The sequence below is a fragment of the Oenanthe melanoleuca genome, chromosome 11 (genome assembly GCF_029582105.1).
Source record: "Oenanthe melanoleuca isolate GR-GAL-2019-014 chromosome 11, OMel1.0, whole genome shotgun sequence".
NCBI classification, from domain to species: Eukaryota; Metazoa; Chordata; class Aves; order Passeriformes; family Muscicapidae; genus Oenanthe; species Oenanthe melanoleuca.
The window spans coordinates 5,901,590-5,928,644 of NC_079345.1; the positions used below are offsets into that span (position 1 = coordinate 5,901,590).

Genomic DNA, 27,055 nt, shown 5'->3' on the forward strand with positions numbered 1-27,055 from the left:
TTTGGAGGCATCTCTTTACCATCCTATTACAACAAATCAAAATGTTCTTCCTCATAAGCCTTTTTTCCTTTTACCAATTCAGCCAATTTTAAATAGCAATTTTGTACAAGGAAGCACATGCAATCAGGGTTCAGTAAAATAATTGTCCCTACATGGTACTGGAGGTAAGGGCCACAAACCTGCATGTCAAAAAGGAGAGCTGTGGCTTAGCATCACTAACATTTCCACTTCAGGCATTAATCCATAAACCAGAAGTGCCCATGTGATTCATTCACTCTCTACAGGTGCTAATATCCAGTTGATGGCTATTTCCCTTTCACTCTCCCATCCTCTTTCACTTCCTGCCCAGAACTCAAACTCAATTTGATCAAACATGAACTGTGAAGCTCTTCTCAAAAAGATCTGCTTCTTGCTTTTCAAGAAACCTCAGTGCATTTTCAGCAGTGTCTTAAGGAAGGAAATAAAGGCCAAATTCTGTGCTGGAACATGCTCATAGCACCCTGCCCAGGGCTGCTCTTGGGGCTGAACAGGCACAGCTGAGGGCAGAATTTGGCCTGAACTGTGAATTTAGAGCTGGAAGCCAACATCAACTCAACACAGCCCACACAGATCTTTGGACAGCAAAAATGTTTGCTTGGAGAGGGAATTCTATCCCCAGCTCTAAGGGTAATTCCAGCTTCTTCAGCAAAGAACAGGGGAGAAAGCAAAGAGGTGATGAGGCTGCAGGGCCTCTTTGAGGCTTCCATCAAAAGCAAACAGATGTGATCATTTGCAGTCACTCCTGTAGATGCAGATTGATTTCTTGCCAGAATAACATTTCTGAGTTGATGTTAGAAGTGCATGGAAATCATTGCATGAAATTTAAATTTAGACACTTCCAACTTATGGCAAAAGTAAATCCAGTGAATGCATTGTAGGCACTGGGGTTTCCTGTATGAACACTGCAATTCAAGGCTACTGCCTCAAACACCTCTTGGAAAATATCCCAGGGACAAGAATTCATGGGTTTATATAAAAATTAGACATGCAGAAGAGTTTGGGGCTCTTAGAAATATTCCTTATATATCAACAGCAATACTTCAAATACAAAATCCAGTTCAGGAAAGTCACTATCTTTGGGGGAGGAGGGAGAAATCAAAGAGAACTTCAAGCTTCAGTCAAAAATGAAGGGCAGAATTCTCTTACTACTTCTAACTGGCTTCTAAGGGTGACAATTTGAGCTTTTATAAATATAATTTATATCTCAGCAACAGAACCAACCATTAAAAGGGGGTAACACATCTGCTAAAACTCCAACACAATGGCTGGCTTTGCACTGCAACAGGAAATGTAACCCAATAGTCTCAGAACTTCCCCAAAGCCCAGCCATTTCTTAATGTGAAAGGATTTGAAAATACAGCTCACTGAAACATCTGTTAAGCTCTTGCTACTCTAACACATGATATTCTTTCTGCTCTGTTACCTGCCAACAAAAATATTTGGGTCTATGTAAGACTATCACAAGTGTGTGATAATAGCACTCTGCTTATAATTTTATATGCCCTTGTACACTGAAAATCACCTGGGGGTGACACTGGATACCACACTCAGTGTAAGCTTGAAACTTACATTAAATATATTTAATTTTAGCCTTGTATGTAAATAATGACAAATCAGATGGGTTTTATTTAAAACCAAAAAAACAAAACAAAACAAAACCCAACTCAGTTAAAACTTTCTCAATTTAGTTTTTAAAGAGAGAGGGGAAGAGAATAAAAGAGGTAGAAAGAAAAGAACCCAAAACCACAGAGCCTTAGATCAAACCAGCAAATATATGCATGGCCTACACAGTTACTTTCAGAGTTTCTCTTCCAATTCACTTTTTACAGTGGCCACTTGTTTTAATTGATATTTAATTATAATCTAAGCATCTCAAACTTACTGAGAAATTATTTAATGGAAAGTAAAAAAGGCCTTTTGACATTACTATAGCTTCAGTTACTTCAATTATAAAATGGTAATTTATTTTCAACTGTTTCTTTCTACAAAATACTTCTAAATTTCTATGTAGAAATCCTTGTGGATTTTAGATTTCAAAAAGAGGTGGGTGGGAAAGAAAGGAATAGTCTTCAGTTTCCATTGCTCTACTTCAAACTACTTCCTGGACACCATGATAATACAAAAAGGCCTTAGAATCAGGTCTGTGCAGCTGCAGTTTCTGCCTGTGTATATATAGATATAAATATAGATATATTCATGTATCTATGCAACTCCAGGAGCCCCAGATCAGGACATAGCAAACAGTTTCAAACTGGCTCCAGGAAGGATTGGCCTCTCCCCACACCAAAATTCTGCAGCAGGTAAAGCTACAACCTCAGAGACCAAAACAGGTCCAGCATTTCTGTGTGGCTCCTTGCCTGGCTCCCCTCTCTCCACACAACCTTGTCTCCAACCTCAATTCCAGTGACTGGCCCAGCTCAGCTGGAGCTGCTTAAAATGCTGCTGCATCATGCTGCATTGTGCAATGCAGACATCCTTGGAAAACCCAGGAAGGAGCAGCTCACCACCTTGGGACTGCAGCTGTAAAGCTTTGAGATCATTCCCAACATTCTGGCCAAAACACTCATCTAAACTCCAGGGTGAGCTGCCACAGAAACATGGAAAGGAAGCCCAGAAAAAGATCCCCAACCAAGTCTATTCCAGGTTCATAACAGCACAATGCCTGAAAAAGAAGCAGCAGCAGCAAATCATTTGCTCCCCATAAGCCTTAAAATAGAAACTCTTACACTGATGATGTTGAGAATTTCAGCTCAGCTTGTTTGGATACCCAGGAAAGGGGCACTTTTCTAGTTTTACTGGATATTGAAACACTGGAAGAGTTCAGGGGAACATAACAATTCATATCAGAATGAGAGTTGCAAAACTGATGCTTAACCTCAGCCCATCCCCTCCATCATGACATTCAAATAACCTCAGTGAAATACAAACATGAAGGACTTTACAGAAGTGATTTGGGTTGGCCCAGAGCACACTGTTATTCAGAGCTGGTGTCCTTGTCCTGTACTTTGTATTCTCTTATATGTAATACCCATTAATAGACACTATTTTAAAATCTATCAATTCTTTCAAAGAATTCAAAATTAACATCAGTGTTTTATTTTGTTCCTTAGAGGATAAGATTCCTTGAGTAACAAACACAAAAAATTCCCCTTGTGAAAATACGTCAGAGTAAATAAAACAATTCATAAATGTCCACAGACTGGATCCTTTTCACGGGATTTTGATAACATTCACTTACACATTCTCAGGAGAACTCCAAGAATTTGTTTTACAAACAATCCCTAACACAGCAGAGACATGGTTTTATAGGTCCTGGTCAAAAAAACATGCTGTTGAAAGATATTATTACTTGTCCCAAGGTGTAGAGCACTCACTTATCAATCTTGTGGACATAAAAAGGTTTTCCATATGCACAGGCTGCTAAATGCAGGCAGAGGTTGGAGGTGTGAGGGCTCTCCTGACTGACACATGGTCAACACTGGGGTGTTTGTATTTTTGCTCCACTGAAGATCCAATATTTTTGTTTTATGGACATGTAATCAGATTTTTAAACACGCTTTTTTCCACACACATTATCCCAGTATAAATTAAAATTTTGCAGGGATATGGATCTTCTCATTTCTGATTCATAGAAGCAAATTAAAGGGAGACTCCTTCTCCCTGCTCCTCTTTTTGGGAGCACCTTTCTCTTTCAGTGAAAAAGGAATTAGAAACAATCTATAAGGTTAAAGGAAGCCAGTTCTCAATGAAGTAAATGCCATTCTCTGCCTAAAAAATACTTTGGTCTCCTTTTAATTGGAGGATCAGAGGATATATCAGAGGATAAGAGTAACCCCTCCAAGGGCTGGAGGCGCTGCAGATTCTTACATAATAAAGACTCATAACCTTGGCAATGGAAGAACTGCAAAGTCTTTCATTATGCCATGGTTCCAGTCCAAAAACCAATGGAGGCAAAATGGAAAACACCCATTGTCTTCAGCACTTTGGAAGAATCAAGAAAATTGTTGGGTTGTTGCTTTTTTTTAAATATGAATGAAGGTGCTTTTACCACTGAAAGCACTTTCCCTCAGCCATTAATAATGTCTGTAGTATCTTTTCTAACTAGGGCATCTGTTTACATAAAAAATGCAGTCAACATATTCCACTTAAAAGCCAAAGCAATTTTTTTGATGTTTTACGTACCCTGAGCACAGAAATAACTCTAAACTGGTCTGCACCTGAGACACAGAATGCACTTAATCACAGTGAAAATCATATATTCAAACAAGGTCATGCACTCCATCTTAGAAGGTTCCTTAGGTGATTGACAAAGTAAATCTTAAGTGGTTGAAGAATCCTCTTCTAGAGCACTGTCCTGGCATGATTTTTGCCATTAAAAACAGAGTCATTGTTATAAAAGCAAAGAGAGCTTTGCACACATCTGGATTTTTACAACACGCCTGCCCCAATTCGGAAAAACGAAGATGCACAGAATAGCTGGAGGCGTTCACTTACCATGGATTTGGTGAAAGGCCGAGCCAAGGTGAACAGCAGGGTGTAGACCCACCAGTGGCGGTGGATGGAGGAATAAATCATGTTTCCAGGATGGACGGCGTTGGACGTCACCCCGTGGGCGGACAGGCGGCGGTTCAGCTCGTTGGAGAACAGGATATTGCACAGCTTGGAGCGGTTGTAGGCCAGCATAGCCCAGTATTCCTTCTTGGGGGGAGAAAGCAGGCTGAAATCGAGCTTTCCCGAGGAGTCGTTAATTTCTGTGAATCTGAAAACCAGTAAACGTGCCTTAGATACACCAGAGTTAATTTCACTCTCATTAAGAACAACATAAAATGTAGACAACAGAGTAGATCCTGGCCAGAACCAACATAAAACAACAGCTTATTTAGCAGTTGAAAGCATCTACTGGAAATTGCCTGAGACACAAGGAACAGTCCCATATAATGTAGCAGCAAAATTATTGGATAATTAGAAATGAACAATAAACAAAAACAACTCAGAAAATACTATGATGGTTTAAAGACACTGCTATGTAACTTACAAATCACTTTATTTTAAATTCAAAAAAAACAAACAAAGATTTTGCTATACATCCATAAAAGCATGATCAGTTTGGAGAAAATAATGCAGGATAAAATAATTCTGCATTAAAAGCAGAGCAACCCAGCATCTTTTCTTTTCCCCTGATCACTTCATCCAGTACTCACACGCAGCACACTTGCATTTAAGTGTGCAAGTAACTATGGATGAGTCTCACTGCCTCTTAAGCTTTTTTTTAGATTAAAAATTGATGAATATAAAGGGGTTATAACCTTGGTAACTTGCCATCAATAGTCTTATATGTTTAAAAGATAAATGTAAACAAAGCCAAAATGAGTTCTGGCAGAGTATAATGTTTTTAAGTATACCCATGGCATGGCTGAACACAAATCAAAGTAACTAGTTGACGTTTTTTAATTGGGTCTGACAGAGTCATTAAACACCAGCTGTTTGTTATTAAAAAAAAAAAGGAAAGAAACAAAGTAGTGAATGTTCTAAAGACATTTAGATGAAGAAAAGGAAATTTCCATAAAGCATTTCTCCTCCTAGCTCTTACAATTTCATTGTTTAATTTACTGGTATATCTTAATATTAAAAAAATAATATTACATTTAGTTACAGATCTATGTTTCATTCAGAGGAGCTACTAAAAATAAAAAAGGATTTAGCAAGCTCTTTTTAATGCTCAGTTTTCAGAATCAGCTGGGGAGAACAGGGATAAACATAATTATAGTACACACTAGAAAAATGTTTTAAAATATCTTTACTAATTTTGTATTCCATGCCCAGAAATGAAGAGATCAGCTGGAATTTCTATATTCATTCTGTGAGTGGAATTATAATACACTCAGAAAAAAGCAATACAGTATTTGAACTCAAGAGGAATCCAGGATGTTCTGTGTCTTGCAGAATTAGCCCTTCAATTTCAACAACAAAATTTCTCTTTCATAATTTTCAGTTAGATAAAATACATTTCTGAAATTACCAGGACTATTCTGGGAGGAATTTCCTATATTCATTCCTCAAGTAATCACTTATGACACCAAAAATAATCTATAAATAAAGCTCTTTGTGTGTTACTGTATAAAGGAAACATGATGGCATATTTTGAGTCCAGTCCTGCAAGTGTGCTTATGTGAGTCAATCTCATTGAATTCAGGGGAATAAGGGCTGTACAATCAAATTAACAACACAGAAATAAAGACAGAAGGAAAGTCAACCTACTTATTATTCTGATTTTAATATGATATGCTTAAAGTACCCAAAAGCTTAATTTAAACAGAATTCATTTGTGCTGAATCCAGAGAAGTAACTAGAAATGAACAGGGAACCAAAGAGGCAAATAAATATTTTGCCTTGGAGCAGTGCAGGATTGCATTTTCTGCTAACATGGGACTTTATTTTTCCCCTAACAGGGGGTCTTGACTCCAGCAAAAAGATCCAGTCAAGGTTTATGGAAGTAATTAGATACCAACACTTCTGTTTTACGACATGGTTTAAGGCTCAGAGTTCTCAAGTAGGTCAGAAAGAACGACTACCTAATAATACCTAACTAACTCCTTACATAAACCTCTCCCCATTAAACAGACTGGGGGGTGCAGAAAGCACAGTTATTCACAATGATCAGCCTAAGTGATAAGATAAGCTGCAAGACATTTTTTGGATTCCCTAGAAGAAGAGAAATTTACTAGTTGTGTTAATTATTTTATTCAAACACAGAATTTCCTTATGGTCTTCTCTAAACCTTGGCTGATCTCTCTGCCTTAGAAATGATCACTTTCAAAATGTTTGCAAAAACACAGATAAAGATGTCCAGAGATGTAAGTGCTGGTTACACACAGCATTTAATGCAGTGAAAAACAAAGATGTCATTTAAAATACTAGCAGAGATACAAACTTACAAGGGGGAACAAGCAGCTGACAATTCAACATAATCTCCCATTAAATAACAGCTCATTTATACATATCCCATTGTGCCCTCCACATCTGGCAAGTGATTGGAGTTGGCAGATTTATTTCTAGAGCTATCTCTCCTGCCCTGCAGTAGCTGCCCTCACTCCTAACAGGACTCTGCTACTTGCTTTCACAAACCTGGTGTGATTTGCAAAGATAAGGATGTCCAGATTTTGTTACCACCTAATTACTAGACATTTCATGTCTTTTAACAGTGGGGAGGATTATTACTGGCATTTTCTATTGCTTCCTTTCATTTCAGCCATCATAAATTTAAAATGGTAAAAGTAAATCTATCTGCAGTGTGTCATTTATACCATAAGCCCCTGTGTTTGGAAGTGATAAAGGTTTCAGCCCGACCCTTGGCTGGACTCTCTCTACCAGGTCCCTGGGGTTACATTTTATGGAAACATGATTAAAAAAAATAAGCTCCATTCTGGGTCACTAAAACATTTCAGAAATATGAAGACAGGGAAGGAGAGGAGAAAAAAAAAAAAAAAAAAAAAGCACTCACACACATTCTTCCTTTTAGTTTGCTAGAGCTACTACACATGACCAAAAGTGAAATAGAAATCAACAGTAATGTTTAAAGCTGGATGTTACAGGCTTAATCCTGTAGTCCTTGAACTAAATCAGCAAGGAGTAAGTGATTTGTGCCCAGTAAAATTCAGAACTGGGGCATTCATTTTGCACAAGGAACTTTATTTAAATCAAACCCACCTTTTCAGTTATTAACACAAAAACATCTGAAATAAGGCAAACCTCATCAACATCTTTTTAGCCAACTGTACTTTTCCTGGCAGTAGAAAAGATGAGCATCTAATATTTTAATTAAAAAATTCACCAAAAGAGACATAGCCAGATTTGTAATATGTATTAACTACACTACTTCCCATTTTACAATTATACAGCTAATGTCTGCACTGAATTCCCTAATTTCTCATTATAAAACAACTGGATTTCATCTAGTAGTTTTTAATTGCATTGTTTCTCCTGCTAAAATATCTGCACATTCTTCTTGCTAAGATGTTGAAGTTGTTGAATGACAAATCAATATAGGTCATGCCATTCAGATTTAATCAATTATTATTCCATCTCCTCACAAAATCAATGGGTGGTCTGAAACGCGGCGAAAATCTGCATTCACACAAAGAATGATCAAAAAAATATCTACATACAGTTATAAAACTGGAACATGCTTTATCCAGCAACAGAGCCAAATCCAGAAACATCCACAGGCATTAGTAATGCTTCTATTTTTAAAAAGATTACTCAAAGGCAAATGCTTGAGAGCAAGGACCTTCATTTTCAGAAACTTTCGTGGTTCTGCCCCAACTGTTCTGTGCTCTGAGGATTAAAGGTTCCAGCAAAAGCAAAGTTGACATTGACCAACCTGTGGGACTCAGAGGACACCACGACAACCCTGGCAGGAGATGAGTGGCGTAAAACATCTTCCAGGAGCTGCACAAGATAGAAATGCCCCAGGTGGTTCACCTGGAAGGTGGACTCCAGGCCATCCTCTGTCAAGGACCAGGGAACACCAAACACGGCAGCATTGCAGATCAGGATGTGGAGGGGCCTGAAAAAATCAAAAGGGGACAAAGAAATCCCAACTAAATATGTAAAAATTACACCTGTGTGTGAATGGGTTGCAGATGTGCCTTGGGTGCAGCTGATTCCTGTTGATTCCAGCAGACCCACTCAGGGTCCAGCTGAGCCTGGAGAAAGGCAAAGAAATAGAATAATATATTTATTATAATAATAAAATATAATAAATTTATAATAATAAAATATAATAATAAAATAAAATTAAAATAAAGGGCAAAATGCCACACAGCACTATCACTCTAATTGGGAAACTGTCTCCATCTGGAGCATTTAGAAAAGAAACTTTTCCTGGGGGACAAGCAACTCCCACCACTTTCTTTTATGGGGTACATGACACCTGCACACTTGGTAGGGGACAAGTGATTAAGAAATAAAAACACAATGCAAAATGTGTACACATTTCATACTTCTGCAGCTGTTGAAAAATGCAAGACTGAGATGGAAAAATAAAAACATTCTCCACAAGCTGTATTCTTTGGTGAAAAATCTGCACACAATACATATGAGAGCCTTGAGACAGAATCCTTCTTCACTGTACTCACCTAACCCAGTATAAATAGAAATGCCATGGTAAAGGAGCTTGAAATGAAAGGGGAAGATTCTACCAAACTAAGCTGGAAAAGAACCTAGGATGGCACATACCTCTCTCATTAAAAAACAGGTCCAGAGAACTTCAAATTCCTTGAGGTCTCCAGTGTAATCTCAGGATACTGCACCTTGCAGCCTTCCCAACCTCCACAGCAAGATCAAGGACAAACGCCCTTTCTGTTCTTTCTTGTCTTTTTCCAAACCCTTATGAAACACAGCAAAGTCTCTGGTTCTCAGACCTCAGATGGATCTGCATTTGCTAGATTGCATCATCTCTGAGCAAACCTTGGCACTGACAGTGTGTTCTTGTCCTTGAGTCAGAGCCTGATGCAGCAGAGCTCAGCCAGCTCTACCTGAGCTGAGAACCTCAGGTTTGAGAGCCTGCATCTGCCATATCCTGGTATTTTTAATTTGGAAAAGTCACACAAATAATGACAGCCAAAAATTCCTGCACTAACACTTGTGATGTCCCAACACCAGAATATTAAGATCTGTCACGTTTGTTTAGCCTGTTCCATCCTCTTATATCTTTACTGCAATCCCATGAGGCAAAATCAACGCTCAACATAAACTCTAATTCTGAAGGTAATAAATGAAGCACAATTAGGAAAAATAACTGCTTGCCCTCTGTCCTTCTCAAGTGCCAGCTCACAGCCCTACACACATAGGATGGCAGGACACACAAAGAGCCTTTCCCTTTATGACTGAAGGACACGTACACTGCAACTCTGAGCATCTGCACAAGGAATTCTGGAAAATAATGTGAAACATAAAGCCCCAGGTTGTCCAACAAACCTAAGTAATTATATTCCTTCAGGCATGTTTGAAAGCACCAGATTTTGACAGCTCAGTCCTCAAAAAAACATTTCAGGGGAAATCAAACACACCTTAGCTGAATACTGAAAGAAACACATAAGGATGAATATAAAGGGTAGTTTGTATTTTCTTATTAAAATAAATGTTGACTTCCAGCCCATTGGGAAGTTACCAGTGTAGTGTGCTTCAATAAGAAGTTAACAATCTATTATCTGTTCCTTTGCCACCTTGGAAAATTTTAACCAAAAGCTGCAGAAGCAGAGTGAAACATCTGTGCACTCTGAGAGGCTCAGTGTATGAAGTGCTGGATTTCTGATTTACCTTTTGGGCAGTGACACCCACACACAGAATATCTGCACCCACAAAAGAAACTGAAGATAAACAGGGACTGTCCTTACAAAGGCAAAGTTCCTTCTGTTCAAACCAAATGGCAAAAAAAGGCAGCTCTTTGATCTTTGCAGCCTCACTCAACACAGCACAAGCAGGATATTCACTGAGTTGTGCAGGATCTTTAGAAAGTAACAGATCTTTAGAGGCACTTTTAATCAAAATTATTTAAGCCAGAGATCATTTTGCCTGTCTTGAGATGCATCTGCCAAGAGGAAAACAAAGCTGCTTGAAGCTTGACAGGGCATGGAACTTTGGATGATTCACCACCTCTTAGGAGACTTTATGAAAAGCTCTAGCAAGAATTAATTTACAGATTTGTACATCTGCTGGGAAAAAAAGGAACAAGTTTCTCCAACACAGATGCAATTTCTAGTATAAGAGCCTCCTGTATGAGAAGTGCAGCAGCAGCAATACCAAAAATGCCATCACCATTCCCTCCAAAACAAATATGACTCTTTTTAAAAGACATCATTCTATTTGACAATTGTAATGTGCATTAGGAAGTAAGAAATCACAGACAGAAAGGATTCACATATTCCACCTATCCAAACTGTAGTATCCTTCGTTATTAGTATTTACACAATAACTACCAGAAAGGAAATGCACACTCTGTACCTAAATCTGTCAGCTCAATGAATTAAAAAGAAGATTCTAGAATTAGAAAATTATAAAATTTAGTCAAGTTTAATTCTTAGGTAATTTAATTAGAATTTATAAAATAAATAAAATTATGCTTCAGTCCATTTTATGAGATTTGTATTTTTCGAAGCCCATTTATTAGTTTTTCAATGTAAAAGTAATTTAAAATTAAGAGACTGTAAAAATAACATTATTTACAATATTTTATAATAGCAAATCTGTGAAGAAATAGAAAAATAAATACAGAAGCATTTTAAACAGTTATTGTACTGAAAAGTTAGTATCAGGTTCCCTTTTAGAATTCTTTTATTTTTAATTAGCACTAGTGGTTGTAAGTGCTAAATAAAAAAGGATTGTTTTTCCTAGATAACTCCACAGAAAAGAGACCTCAAGGGTTGTGTGAATAGACAATGATGTTGTGCTTCATTTCAGCATTTCATTTCTCAGGCTAAAGCCCCTCTCAGGTTTGGATCCGCGTCCATTAAGCGATCGGTGTCTCTCGTCAGACTGCTAACAAAGGTCCAATTACTGAAAATTGTCATCTAAGTTTTTGTGACCCGGCCATTTGCACACCAGGAAATGAATGAGATTACCTGGGTAACAGCCACTGTGCAGTTATGAATTTCAGCCACAGATGACAGATTCTAATCTCAATGGTGCAGAGCTCTGTGTCACTGAACGTATCATTATGCAGGGACAAAATTTTTAAGATACGTGACAATTCACAGCACACATCTGGCACTGCAGCTTTGCTTTGTGACAGGAGTATTTTCAAGTGATAGCAGAACTGTGACCTTGATTTCACAAGTTCATTAAAAACATTGCTGTGATCTGCATGAGGCTTCCTCCTGAGCCCAAAAAAAAATCCACCCTCACTTTAAAATAGTTTGTAATTCTACATCAAAGGCACAGCTAAGGCCAACAAAGGATGTCAGCAGCAAAGGAAATTTTCCATAGTGTTTACTCCTGGTATCGACATGACCAAGTGCTCCCTCTAACCATGACATTTATTAGATATTTTTGGAAACACCACAGCTAAGACCCTGCAGTGTGTTATGAAAATTTGCCTCTGTGAATCGTTAGATTGTCTTCAGGCAGTGACTTACACCCCACCAAGGGAGCTGACAGGGGCTACCAGTGCCATGTAGGTGGGCACTGGGACCTGCAGCTGATCTGCTCTGCTCTAGCAGGTAGTCACTGCTTCTTGAGACTCAGGAAAACACTGCTCCAACTGCAAGGTACACAGCAATCCCAGGAAACCCTCACCGTGCTGCTGAGTGTACCTACAATTTAGTGAAAGGTTAAAAAGCATGCAGAGTTAGCCAGGACAATCTTAAATGTGAATACCTGAGCTGAAATGTGGCTAATATTCTGTGCACTTCACAAAGCCTGTGGTACTTTACTAACCTTTGCACTGGGGAAGTCATTCAGATCTCACATGCTGTGCACAATTCACCATTAGAAGCAACTAAGCAATCCAATTCCTCTGCACTATTTGAAAATACTGTAAGTGAATACATTAGAGAGATACAGAAATTAAATTGTTGCTATAAATCAGTTAGTTATGAAATTTAATAATCAATTTGTTAGCACCTGATGTAAAACTGTGATCTGTCAGCAGCCTCCCAAGCTGGCTGTGTGCAGCAGTAGATATTTCCAAGGGAATTAATTACTGATGATTTGCAAAGGTAAGAATAATATTTTTCAACAAATGTAGCCTGTGCACTAGGAGGTTAAACAAACACCACCAAAATGTCAACAGAGTTCTTGGCTTTGGTGTTCTCCCATTTCAAACGTAATGAAATAGTTAACCAGAGAGTATGCAAAGGGAATACTTTCAAATCTTCCCATGAAGCAGAATGTCACACCATCTGGGGCACTTCTCAAGTGATTTGAAAAGTTCACACTGTTTGGAATTACACAGAAATTCAACAGAAAAGGCCTCACCATATCCCCAAAGTCCCATAAGCAACTGTAGCCCTCTGTCACGGCCAGTAAAGGCAGAGCTGTGACTTCTCTTCCACAGAGGCAAAGTCACAGCCCACCAAACTTTTCCACCCCATAACCCTGAACACCCAGGTTGCTTTCTCTGAAAGTAGGAAAGTTGTGCTTCTTTCCATGAGGGAATGCCTAGATACACAAAGGGAATATCCAACAGGCAAGAGAAGCTTATGGCTCTCCAGAAAAGGGGGAATTAAACAACCATCCCCAGAAATCCCCCTCACTTTTACAAGCAGTACTGACAGGAAACCAAGCAACAAGAAAATCACTAAGTCAGGGTTCAGATAGCAGCAGGAAAACTCAGAACCATTTATAATCTAATGCTGACACAAAAATATTTAAATGTTTGTTTGTTTGATGTAAAAGAAAAACAAAAAAAAGCACCGCTTAACTCAATGAATTTTGGAAACAAATGTCTAACTTCCCTTTCTCTAAAAATATTGGCTAAAAGTTCAGCAAAAATACCCTTATTGCCAACTGCCAGCTGCCAGAAATGTGGATCCTTGTCAGACAGGCTTCATTTTAAGGCAAGCCTCTAACACGGGACTTAGAGCCCTGATGGATGACCTCCTGCTAGAAGCAAGGAAAATTCTCTGCAATTATCCTACTGGATTTCTTTGCAGGATTTGACACTGTTGATCAGCAAATACTTTTGCCCCACTTCCAAGAGATTAATGGGGGTGGACTGAAACTGTTCTGATTCTTCCTTCATGGCACATACATGGGAATTGCTATGAGCAGCTGCTCCTGTGCCTTCCTAATACATCATCTGCATACTGCCACACAGGTCAAGCATCCCTCAATCATTATTCATTACCTCTCTTCAGTGTGCAATTTCATAAATGTTTGGAGAAGGAACAGAGGTCTCAACTGATTTGGAACTAAACAGAAAACATCCATTAGTCATGGTTTGGCCTTTATTATTTTTTCTTACATATATAGCGAGAGGACAACTACCAAAATACCTCCCCCCCTTCATGCTGCACCTTCAGAAATTAATAAGAGACAGCAGCAAGGAAAAAATCCAGAATCTGGTCATTTTCATTCAGCAGCCCATCTAAGAAAACTTCTTGCCTCAAAGTGGTGCTTCTTTTTCAAACTCTGGCAGCAAATCATTATTTACACACATTCACATGCAGTCACAAACAAGGGTGAGCCAGACCTAAAGAAATACTCATTTTTGCAATAACCATGGAATGGTTTGTTTAAATATACAAATTTCATTTGTGCACAATAAGGACTTACTAGAAAAAGAAAGCTACAAAGAAAAATAAAAGAAAAAAAGAAAAAAAAAAAAAAAAGGTCAATTAGTACTTTTTACTACATATATGTAATGTTTCCAATAGAAAATAGTTAAACCCTTGGAAAATGTTTTTTGGGACCATGGTTGATCATCCAAAGAACAGAACACCTCATGGACTTTGAACATTTCCCTTGCCAATAACTCTTCACTGTTTTGCCCAGAGATTATAGAGCTGTAACAGAATTCAGAAAGCAGCTGTGTGCTGCCATTCAGACCTGAAAGATTCCATGCTGTGATGGAAATTAATGTACTTTGACATCCTCTGGGATTTTGGGGAACAGCTAATAAAGAAATACAACCTTTTCAGTCTATTGCACAAAATTTTGGATTCTAAGATCCATGGCCAGTCTCAGGCCAGCAGTGAGGCTTCCCTACCCAAGTGCCAGAAGACTCTGCCATCTGTGTTTTAATTATCTCCCCTAGAAAGCATTTAACTAAATAGACTAAATATATTTTAATGTATATGTAATTAAATACTCTGGCCTTATAATTCAGAGTTTTTAGAAGGCAACATCAATTAAATGCACAGAGCTTCTCAAAACTCATTAAGCCATAATGCTCAAAATCATTGGTATATCTGTGACAAAATATGTTTTAATCAGTTATTAATCATATTAATCATAGATATTTTACTTATTCAGGTGCTCAAAACAGCTTTCACAGCTGGGGCATCTTGTGGAAATTTTTTAAGAAGACAGAGCCCCAAGCCATCTCAGACTCACCCTAGATTTAGGCACAGACATGGCTGAAAATGGGCACCAGAACAACCAGAGTGCTGGGCACAAATTCTCTAGAGGTTTTTCAAGGTTTCTTCATTAGGGTAGAGTGAAGTGAATGCAAAGTATCCAAAGACAAATGGCAGGTTTGTAAATTTTGGACAGCACAGTTATAGTTATGTAAAATCACTTCATCATTTTTGTAGATGAAACTGTATGCAAAGTTATGGCGAAGTAATATGGACTTTACTTAAAAAAAAAAAAATTAAATATTCTGTATTTGCATGATAGAGCAGATGAAAGGAAAGGTGATCTGATGAAAACATCAGGATCTCTGCCTCCAGGAAAAGGGGGAAGGGCTTAAGCCTCTGAGATTTTTAATTTTTCACTTATAAAATACTGGAAATAGTTTTTGGATCCACATGACTTGACACATGCTACCACAAAGGGGTAATTGTGTATGAGAGCTTAGAAACAGAAGAAAGAAGAAAAAGAAAAACTATTTATGCAGAAAACCAATCCCTAGGCTTTAATAAGGCCCAGCATCACCACAAAGACAAAAAACAAGTTTTACCCTGATATTATTATGTACGTTTCAAATGTAGTCAGCCTTTGATCTTATTTAAATTTAAGATATGTGCTGTCTGAGACAGTAACTTCTGAGCTATTCATGTTTCTTAATTCAATGTGGGTGTTTTTTGATATCTCAAAATGCTCAGTGTTGTCCAGCAGTCTTTGCCTCTGTGGCACTGCCAGGATGCCAATTGTACTCTAAGCTGAGATGACAAATGTAAAATCTCAATTGTCACTAGTTTTAATTCACTGAAAGTAATTCTGTTAATGGCAAAGAGTTAACAGAGTTGTACAGTGATATAAAATATGTTCAGGTTTGGAAAGACAATAAGCAGTGGCAACAATCATCTCTGACAGAGATATATCAACTACAGAACCATTAAATATATTGGCATAATGGCATCACTGATCATTCATCTGAATCATATATTCATTTTTCCCAGATCTTTTTAGTTATATTTATAACAACTTGCTAAGCAGATCCCATTTTTATGTATGTATTCTCAGGTATGCATAGAATTTATCACAAAGTATCTCTGATTTAATTGTCATTCAACTGGAATTAAAAAATAACACACCTGCAATATGTCAGTTATAATATATGGAAAGGCAGAAAAATAATATTCTGGATTGACTTTTCATCAGGCTCCAAAATCTTAATTGCACCTGCAAGGTTTCAGCACACTTCTAACTGCAGCATGAAAAATGAACAGTTACAGAGCTTGGGGCCTCAGCTAAGGAAGCCAGCTTAAAACCTGGCCCACTCCATTTTGGGTCTGGTTAGGAAAATAAGAAGAGACTAAACTTCCAAATGGAAAACCATAATTCATAACTGCTGTCTTTTCCATATTTCTACACACATCATTAGTGAATAAACTGTTAGCATATGCCAGGTCTTACCACCAAAAAAAAAAAATCTTGTTTTAAAGTACAGGAAAGTAACTGCAGTGAAGATCTACATCTGGAAGTCCTGCATAATTGTGAATTGCTCCTACCAATTCAGAAAATTCTAAGCAGTAGCTATTGGCAAACATTGTTTCATATCTTTGGAGTAACTCAAGATTTTTCAGGATGATTTCAGCTTTTTCCCTTCATTGAGAGCATTAAATTGAGAACATTAAATTAAAGTCTTACTGTTTGGCAGAAGATAACTTTAATTCAAACCAAGTGGCACCATGCACCACTGAAAACTACAAATGCACATAAAATTTCATCTATAACTTTACTGCTTGCTCCTGCCTGCTGTTTTGTTCATGGAAGTTTTCTTGTGAGGAGGACTGGGCAAATGCCATGACACCATGGCTGCAAATATTGACATCAGTTCCTGTCTTGGAAGTTTTAGAGCTGTTCCCCAGCTGCTGTCCAGCAGCTAAAGAATGCAGGTTTCAGTCAAGTATGGTAAGATTCAACTGAGAAATAGAAGCCAAGGTGCCACATCCACAAGTCTACACGAATACCAGTTCTACAGACCCTGAACTATCCAACACTGACCCTGACTGAATTTCAATGCTATGTTCCATACAATCACAGGAGGGCTGTCATTTTGTCTATAAGGGGGATTAATACCAACCATAATTCCTCACCTCGTGCCCACTCAATGAACAGCAGATTCAATTCAGTGTTTCTTAGCTCCAAAACACTAATATGAAAGATTGGTTGGTCTGCCTCTGCCAGCTGCACAAAAATCAGCTCATGCCAAATCCATCTTAGCCCGGAACATTATTATAAACAGATCATTTATTTGACTTTCCATAACAGAGACTTTCAATGAACTGCCTGAGCTGGAAACCAGCAGAGGGGAAAGACTTGATACATATAAAAGAAGCAACCTGAACAAATCCATCCATTTATGTGCAGTGAGATCTCTTTTCCCATTCTCATCCCAATGTTAGAACTGTCTTCACAAGGAAGGAAGGTGGAGTTCATTCACTCCTGATGGAAATATCCAATGTATCTGCAGAAAACAAGCCAGAAATACTAAACACTAAATGACAGCTGGCTTTCTCCAAAAAATTTTGTGCTAGAAATCCTTGAGCACAATTTTCATTGGACATCCATTTCATGGGTTAGTCATGCTGTGTTCAGGTTGTGCTACAATGCTAGATCAAATATTAAACAGCAATATTGGTTTTTTCTCTCTTCTCCCAAAGCTGACTTTGGGAGATCCAACTAATTTAAGTGTTTACCTTGTTTTGCCCACAAAATCCTTCTAACTGTGAGAGCAGGAAAAACTGGGGGGCACTGTCCTGCTCCTAGAGAAAGTTTGAGTGATGCAATCACAGAACTGCAGGATCTAAAATAATCAACAAAACCCTTCTGCCCAAAGCTTTATTTGAAACTGCATGGATAAAAAAGTCTCAGAAAGAGAAACAGCTGTATCAACTCAAGAGTATAGATAATGCAAACAAAAAAAACCTTTTTTTTTTCTGAGAGGATGAAGGATTTTCTAGAATATATTTATAGGAATATGGCATAATTTACCAGTGTTTATATATTCAGAGCTCAGATTTTATCTGTGGACAAGTCTGCAACACCTAACAAATCTGTATAGGAATAAAAGATTTCCACCAAATCTCAGAAGTATGATAATTTATAGATGAATCATCTGACTTTTACTTTCAAACAAGGAAGGCTTCTTAGCCTTAGCCTTTAAAGTACTATTCCAATTCATACTAAATATTTCTTTGCAGAGTAACTCTTTCCTCCCGTTTATTATTTATGTTTTTCTCAAGGCTCCCTCTGTTGCATCATTTGTTTTCTGTATGCAACCAGCCCTGTTAAACTCCTGCTGAGCACTGGATGACATTTCTTCATTCTTCACGTAGTTTCCACAGTCTCTCAGATTCCCAAGCACATTCAAGAAGGCTTTCTTTTTTTCTCTACAACTTATTTGATTAAGGCAAGAGATTCACAGTTTCAGCAATTTCCCCTCTGCTCTCTGCAATACAAACACCTCCAGCTTCCCCAGCTGCAAGAGGTTTTAACACAATAAAATTGAGGGATCATTTTTCTGGAGTTGTTCCATTTTAGTTTTCTCATCCAGGAGGAGATCTGTTCTTCAAGACTGTTTTCCAATTGTTATCAACCAGGGAAGAACAAGGTCCCAGGGTGTGATGTGACTATGAGCACACCCTTACATCTGCTGATAAAACATAGTACCCAGAGCCACAAAGTGTGCCAGAAAAGCAGAATTCCAGAAGGCATGACTATCTGTCATGTATTTTATAAATTTTTAATTATTAGGTCATGTATCACCAAGACCAACAGCTTGTGGAAAACACCAGTGTCCCAGAAATCAACAGTGGACTGGAGAAACCAAACAGAGAATATCACTACTTCCACAGAGAAGTTTAAAATATTCACCACTGAAACTAAAGGTCTCTTCACATTAAATGCAGAGAGAAATAAAATACAGGTCTTTATTCAAATGTGTGCACTCATACAAAATTTCTCCTTGACATTTTAGAAGTATTGTAGTTTTTCCCAGAAACCAAGATCTATACAGCTCAGAACTCAAATGATAGTTTTGTTTGGAAAAAGCCAAAACCAAAACAAAAACAAAAACAAACACTTTATCTGCTTTTCCTACCTGTTTTATTTTTGAGACACCCCTCTTCACTTCATGTATTTCCCACAGTCATTAACAGGAGTGACAGTGACAGGTCCCTCATGGGAAGGGGAGGGACTCCAGCACAATGTGCATCTCCTACAGGGATATCAACCCCTTTTCAGGAATTTTGGCTGACAAGACTGGCCCAAGCATAAAGAGCAAGGCTCAGTCTGTCACTGGAGCCTGTAAGTTTCCTTCCAGTTGCTCATAAAGCCACTGGTGCAAAGGAATCCCCAAGGTGACAAAAACCTCTGGACACTGCAGCAAAACAAATGAACAAGGGGACAGACAAAGGTCATTAGTGTTCATCAGAGCTGGAAAACCAGCCCACCACTGCAGCAGTAAGATGCCTCTGCCACATAAGTGCTTTTCCAAACTTACCCAGACATAGTTAAATCACAAAAAAATCAGAGCCAGAAAGAGCTGGTATGTTTTCCAGTCCATGCTCCTGCCAGTGCTGATGATTGTAAGGTGACTCTTCTGTACTTGCATCAGATAAAAGATCCACTGCTACAGGCACTGTGTGGGGTCTGGTTTCCATCCAGCCCCAGACTTTAAACAGAATGTAACTGGAAATTCATTTTGGTCAAAACCCCACAAGTCTCCCAACAGATTCAGAACTTCCACATAATGCCTGGATGAGTCCTGCCAGACACAGGCACATCTGAGCACGTATCTAAGGCAGAAAGGCCTGAAGGCAAGGCAGAGGCTTTAAATGCTGTCTATTACTAAATGTTTTTCCAAATAAAATGAGAGTGAAACATTAGTAAAGCCTGTCCATCACTGACAATGTCACTTAACAGACCTACACTGGTAGAATGGGGTATGCCAACAAAAACAAAACAGGTTTTACTGATTCTAGATCTTCTCATTTCCTAAGTTCTCTGGCAAAAATTGATTTAAGCCTGTTCACTTCCAAGGACTTATAAACATGCATCCCTAATGGAGTAGCTAGGTCAACCATGTATGAGCTACAACACACAAATCAGGTTAAGAGCTGCATTTGGAAGGGTGGTTTTGGCTTTCCACTGCACCAGACATTTAAAGAAATGTAGCATATTAAAAGCATGAAGATTCTATATTAAAACACTTACTGCTCTTACACCACAAAACTAAGTTAGCACTAAAGCAGCAATACTGCAAGGATTTGTCTTTCAAGAAATATTAATATATGAAGATGACATGATAAGAAAATATTGATACTAAGGGTTTTGGCAGTAAAAAAACTTCTGTTAGAAGTCAGTTTTGACAATTCTTTGAATCTAAAAGGCCTATAAGTACTAAAATGTCATCTGTTGATCCATGTGAGATTTAGCTTTGGCAGTGTTTCAAAAGTGAAAAAATACTCTTTGTTATATATTTTCTCTATGAAAATGTACTTTCAAAGCTAAGAGGTCATATTCTCTTGAGAAGAACAGTAAGATACATATCAATTACAGAAATATTTGCAGAAAATAGCTAAGTTTGAATACTCACAACAGTCAATGGGACAAACTGTGGATAAAAGCACAAAGTGTGGAATTTGTTGTCAAGACTTGGAACTTAAAAGCTTTCAAATAATTTCTTCACTTCAAACATTCATTGCTCTGTTCAAGCTAAATTAAACAAACCACTTGGGGTCTAACCTGGTTATCTCCATAAAAATTTGTCTATTGTTAAATGATGTCATTATCACAACCTCTTCCCTTTTTCTTTTTCTTTTTTTTATTATGGACTATTCCACATACAGGTCTGGAAAATGGAGCTGTCTAGCTCATAGGGCTATATTTTTTAAAACTTTACAAATGAAAAGAAGACAGAGAAGGTTATAAAACAAAGTAAGACAAGCAGTGCTCTAATTGTTAATCCCTGACCTCTTCCAAACCACTGCAAAACTGTTAAAAGTTGCCTGAGCTGTTTTTATGCAATTTAGCTTTGGTCTTTTTCAAGAGACACAGGGTGAAAAAGCCCTTTAAAAGTGGGGCTACACATCAAATAATAGGAGATCTGTATTTTTTTTTATGAAAAAATTATCTTTAATTTACATTGAAAAGATTATTCACTAACTGCAGTTGATGATCCATCCAACTATGGTGATTCTGTGCTCAGCTGATAAAGACATTAAAATAACAAGAAATTATTGCATCTAATTTTCTGAGTACTTACAGATTCTTGGATTTGAATTCTTCAGCAAAGTGCTGCACACTCTGAAGAGAAGCAAGGTCTAATGTCATTGCCTCTACCTTGGCTTTATGCTGGAACAAGAGAAAATATAAAAAAAGATATAAATAACAGCAAGTTCAGTTCACAGTATCACATTACAGTAAATGTGTTATGAAACTTGTCTGATTCCCTTGTTTAACATTCTAACCCCAGAGTGAATACAAATCATCAAAAGGGATGGACGAGAACAACATTTAGTGCCAAAAGTAGCATTTGTGATTTGGTGATTCTGCTAAAAACATACACTATGTAATGCACAGCTTCATATAATGCAGTGAATCCACTCAAGGCAGTGTTAAGGTTAATAGGTATCTTTTAGCTTTGATTTTGATGGGGAAACTTATGTAACTCCTGAAATAAATAGAGCAAGTGCTATTCTTGATACATGCTATATTTTGGGTACAATACCAATAGGAAAAAAAAATCAGTAAATATAAAAAACAGTTAACTTGAAATAGGCACATAATAATTTTTAAAAAATCTATTTTTGGTAATAGATTATATAAAAGACAGTATCAAATCAGATACAGAAAACAGTGCTTTATACAATAAGAGTTTTCCAGGGCATTTTATAAATGCACTTCCCTGTGAGAGTGGGGAGGCTCTGGAACAGGTTGCTCAGAGAAATTGTGGATTCCCCATCCCTGGAAATGCCCAAGGCCAGACTGGACAGGGACTGGAGCACTCTGGGATAGTGGAAGGTGTCCCTGCCCATGGCAGGGGCTTGGAACAAGATGGGTTTTAAGGTCCAACCCAAACCATTCTGTGATTCTGTATCTTCAAAAGAAATTCTGTATTTTTCTAAAGCAAACTTTTCACATAGGAGAGGACACACTATCCCAAAAAATACAATTTTCAGCTTTAAGATCCCCATTTCCAGATATTTGGAAACTCCAAATCTCAGAACAAAATGAACCCAAAGCCTATTTTCATCACGATACTAAAGTCATCACAGAACCAAGTAGCTGCTGGTTGCAAAGGGACCTGCAGGGATTACCAGGTTATTCCATGAGCATTGCTGGAGGAATGAAAGGACAGCAGCACACAAGTCAGCACAGAAGGAAGCCAGGAAGAGCCTCCCATTGTCTCCCAGGCTCAAGTGATCCATCTGATCTCCCCATTTCATTACATCTGGCACTTTTCTCCCTACATCTGTTTTCTATTTTGCTAGCACCCACTCTGCCTGCTACAACTACCTCTCAGGTTTGGTTTCAACAGAGTATCACTCCAATTCCTCTTGTCCCATTCCAGCCAGACTTATCAGGACAGCAAAACAAACAAAACTAAAATTTCAACAGGTTCAGTCTCCATAGGAATTATCAATTGCTGGATTTGGAAAATGTTAAACCAAACTTTGCTACAAAGAGTTTTTCTTCCCCCACAAGATGCACATCATCCTGGAATTCATTTTGCCCCACTGGGTAAATATTTTCTTCTGTTTGATGGTCAGAGACTTGAGAAAGATGATGCTGCCTTGCATTATGCAATACAACTCCAGAACAATTTCTCTTCATCTGTGCAGTTCAAAGCTGTTTACTCACCACAGAAGTGGTGTGGGTTTATTTTGCCCCTGCTTTCCTCAGTTGAAGCATTCTCCTCTCTCCCAAGGGTAAAAGGACAAGAATGCTACAAATACAGGGGCATAAGGGGATCAAAAACCATAATAATCAAGTAGTTCAACAGACCAGAGCACAAACTGTCAGCTGCTGTCCCCTTGGGGACAAGGATCCAAGTCCACAGGATATCACTCAGGTAATGCTTTTACTCCTGGTGTCACACATCAGGCTTCTGCTACTAATTCCAAGAACAGAAAAGAAGGTTCTGTACTTCAAGCACAAAAAAAAAAAAATAAAGTATGAAGCCTCCAAAATACTTTCTGAAATAGAAGTTAAGCAGACTCAGCTTAGCCTGGATTTGGGGATTAGTATATTGAAAACATAAAAATCAGAAATTTAAAAATCATAATATTTTTTCAACTTTCTCCCTGCTTTTGCTGTTTAAAACCTTGATGGTTGCAGCCTGTATTTCCTCCATATGCACAGAAGGCATTTATTGAGCAAAGAACATTTACTCTGTTTTCCTCACAGCACAAACTGGAGCATGGGACATCCAAGGCACTCAAACCTGACACCTCAGCTTCTGAAGGCACTCAAGGAGCCAAGTGTGAGTGTTTTCTCCAAGCACAACTGGGGAAGAAATCAGTTTTATGTACCATGAGCTTAGGCAAGTTCCCCAACTTTTTTATTTTAGGTTCTCCTTTCAACTTAGAATCCAGCACCTCTCACCCCACAGAGGTTTTCTGTAGACTACCAATTCCTACTACAGTTTAAGACTATGAAATGCTAACCTTTAGTATAAATTAATTTTTATTCCAAATTTTCCCACTGTTACTTGTATCACAATGCCTTTTTTAAAAAACCTATGAATAAGGCAATATACTTGCAAGGTATGTTCTTAATAATGTAAGAATATCTCCATTAAATGACAAGCAGAAGATTTTATGTTTGTTTTCTTACAGTAGCTCAGAATTACCTCTGTTAAAATGTTTTCTCTCTTTCCCTAGAAGCCTAGGTGTCACATATTGTGATATGTATACAAGTGCATAGGGGGTTTTAATAAAAAATAAAACTAAAAATCATTTTTGCTAAAAGGCATCTTAACTGTAATTGTTCTCTGCAGTCAGAACTGATTCTTAATGGTATGCTGCAAATCCTGATCTAATGTGTCATAATTGTATTATGCTGATGTCTCTCACTACTTCACTTCACATGTTTTCAGTGCTGAATTATGCCTCATTTTATGTTGTGAAACCTTAAATGAGACTTGCCACCTTCCCAAATACAGGAGACAGTCTTTAAACTGCCATCATCAAATCAATACACTAAGGCAGGAAACTCCAGAATTTTGAAAATTAAATTGACAAAAGGTATTAATGGTCCCTCTACTACTTTATTTTCAATTACATCATTTAAGGAGAAAGTAGATAATGAAATGAGTGTAGAATAACTTAAGGAGGTGTTTTCCAAACCACAGGCTCCTAACTACGTGGTGCCACTGAAAGGCTGTGCAGAATGAGCTGCTGGCCCTGCTGCAGACACCCAGGAGAAATGCACCTGCATCCAAAACCACCTCAGGACTAGAGCCAGACCAGCTCTGCAAAGGAGAACACACACAAGGGGTGGGCACACTCCTGTCTGTGAAATCCAGGTCAGCCAGAAGCAGCTGAGAGTTCTGAGTGTGGAATTGAGCTGTTTGTATTTCATGGAGCAGTTCAAGGCTGACAATGTCCAGGCATCAACGTGGTGCCTCTGAAGAAACAGCCAAAGGCAAATCAATCTCCAGTTCCAAACAAGTCCTCCTCTAAACCTAACACAATAACACTTTGAAAAGTGCAAAGAAAAAAAATTTATCTTGTATTTCATGTTTCACACCCAGTTCTTAGAGCCTTTCATCAATATTTCCAGGTAAGTTTCATTACTCTACACAACCCCAGAAAAGAGCTTGTTCAGTTTTGTATGTAAGCTGCTCCCTATTGGAGCAAAAATATTAAAAACACTTAAGTGCAATTGGCTACACTTTGCACTCATGTCAGAAAAATGCTTATTTAGCCAGAAAGTAACACAAAAGTGAAAACCCCCAGAAAAGCCAGCTATTTCACTATATGCAATGCATTCACTTTACAGCTTAAAAATTGTTTAAAAATGAACACTGCATGGAAGAGTAGTTTGGCAGTAAACATGATTGTGCATTTGTGTCTTGGTATTGAAGAAGGAACCTTTTTTCATAGTGAATTTTTCATTCAAATGTAAGTGATGATTTACGTTAAATATAGGTAAAGCATAGCTACATTTTCCTGAAGGATTGCAAGGAAGTGAAGAGCAGCACAATAAGTTGAAGCATAAAAGCTTTCTCTGTCATAATATTTATTATAATGGCATATAAAATAGCTGAAATAAATAATAGATGACTAAAAGTAAATTCATATGATAAAGAATCTTTCAGCAGACACCATTACTTCTGACTGCTCCAGTTTCATACAGAGTTGAAGAGTCTTAATAAATATGCTGTAGCCCCTGTATCTCATGTAAGTACAAGTCATTTTGTGAGGGCCTACTTAAAATGTATTGTAGTGGACACTGCATAATTTACTGTATAATTTTACTCTCAGAAAATAGTGTGTGTACATCTTCAATATTTAAAAGTCCTTAGCTCAAAACTGAGTACTTAGCACAACAACAGGAATATCTGACTTTGAGGAACTGAAAGTACAATCAATTGGTAAAAAGCAATTTAATTTAATACAGAAAAATCTTCATGACAATGTCTTGGAATGTAGACAGGCTGTCTAAGAAAGAAAATCTTCAGGAAAAAAAAGAATTTTACATCAAAGCTGATGAAAAAATCTGTGGAATTATCTGAAAATAGGTAAATAAATAACCAAATCTCAGCATATGACAAGCAATACCCAAATAAACTCATATTTCCAGGTTGAGGATGGAGCAGGGGATGTTTTAGAAGCACATCTGACAATTTGACACATAGCTTATGACAGTCAATAGCCAGTGCCATGCACTATTTATGGGGGTACCTAATGGGGAAAAAGGCTTTCACTCAGGATTAGGACTGCAAATATCATTGTCCCTAATGTAGTCAACATTTGGTACTCCATGCAAAACTGTATTTATGCAATGGCAGCTTCACCTGGCTGTGTGCTCTGAATGCTCCTTGGAGCTGATGGGGATGGATTTTCCCACTGCTTCTAGAGCAATCCAGCCCCTCTGGGAGATGCTTTAAGAATGTGTTCTTCTGCTACCTTTGGGATATCTCAATAAAGCTCATTAGAACACCTTGTGGTGGAACATTTTTACACTCATTTTTCTACTTTCCACCCTCCTCCTCCCCCCCAATATCAGCAGTATTTCTACAGTACTTTCAAATTTCCACCAACTTTAAGATACACAAACAAATTTCCCAAATATTAACCATTTTTCTAACCCATTTAAGAGATGTACAAGGAAATAGCTGGGACTAACTTGATTCTTCATGAAAATCAGAGAAGAAAAGTATTTCCTTTCTTTCATTACAAAAAAAAAAAAAAATAATACTAATACTAATACTTTGTTTCACTATTTCCTGATGTGCTTGTTGAACCTGTATTTTGGTTGCAATTTACTGGTGTAAATTTTTCCACTATTCTTGCTCAGTCCTGTCATAGTCTGATGTTGTGTGCAACCTCTCCCAAAACCTTAATTTGTAAAGCCTGGTTCTTCCTGCTTAAGTAACAAGATCTTCCTGATCTTCACAGAAATGGAATTCCTGCAGGGGTTGCCTTCATCCAAGCCAAGAGAACAGCACACAGATCAAACTGTAATGGGTCAGTGTGAGCCTGCAAACTGCTCAGATTGCTGATCAGCCTTGGACCAGCATTTTATCATGAAGAATAAATTATTAGTACCATTGTTTTCTTTGTCTCTATTCCTTCTCCAGAACAATTCTGGATGTTTGGCAGAGAACAGTGTTTATCTTTCTGGCACCATCTACAACTGAGAGGCCTCTTCAGAAAAACCTGAAGCCCTCAAGCTG

At 37.9% G+C, this 27,055-nt stretch overlaps 1 protein-coding gene across 2 annotated transcripts in view; it reads right to left on the reverse strand.

The window, feature by feature from the left end:
• WWOX (WW domain containing oxidoreductase) overlaps nucleotides 1-27,055 on the reverse strand; it is a 466,335-nt gene that overhangs the window by 353,643 nt on the left and 85,637 nt on the right. For both annotated transcript variants that reach the window (XM_056501092.1, XM_056501094.1), the window contains exons 6-8: nucleotides 21,416-21,504; nucleotides 8,420-8,605; nucleotides 4,534-4,798 (exon numbers count right to left, since the gene is read on the reverse strand). In XM_056501092.1, the coding sequence (XP_056357067.1) occupies nucleotides 4,534-4,798; nucleotides 8,420-8,605; nucleotides 21,416-21,504 (540 nt within the window). The remainder of the gene's footprint in view (nucleotides 1-4,533; nucleotides 4,799-8,419; nucleotides 8,606-21,415; nucleotides 21,505-27,055) is intronic.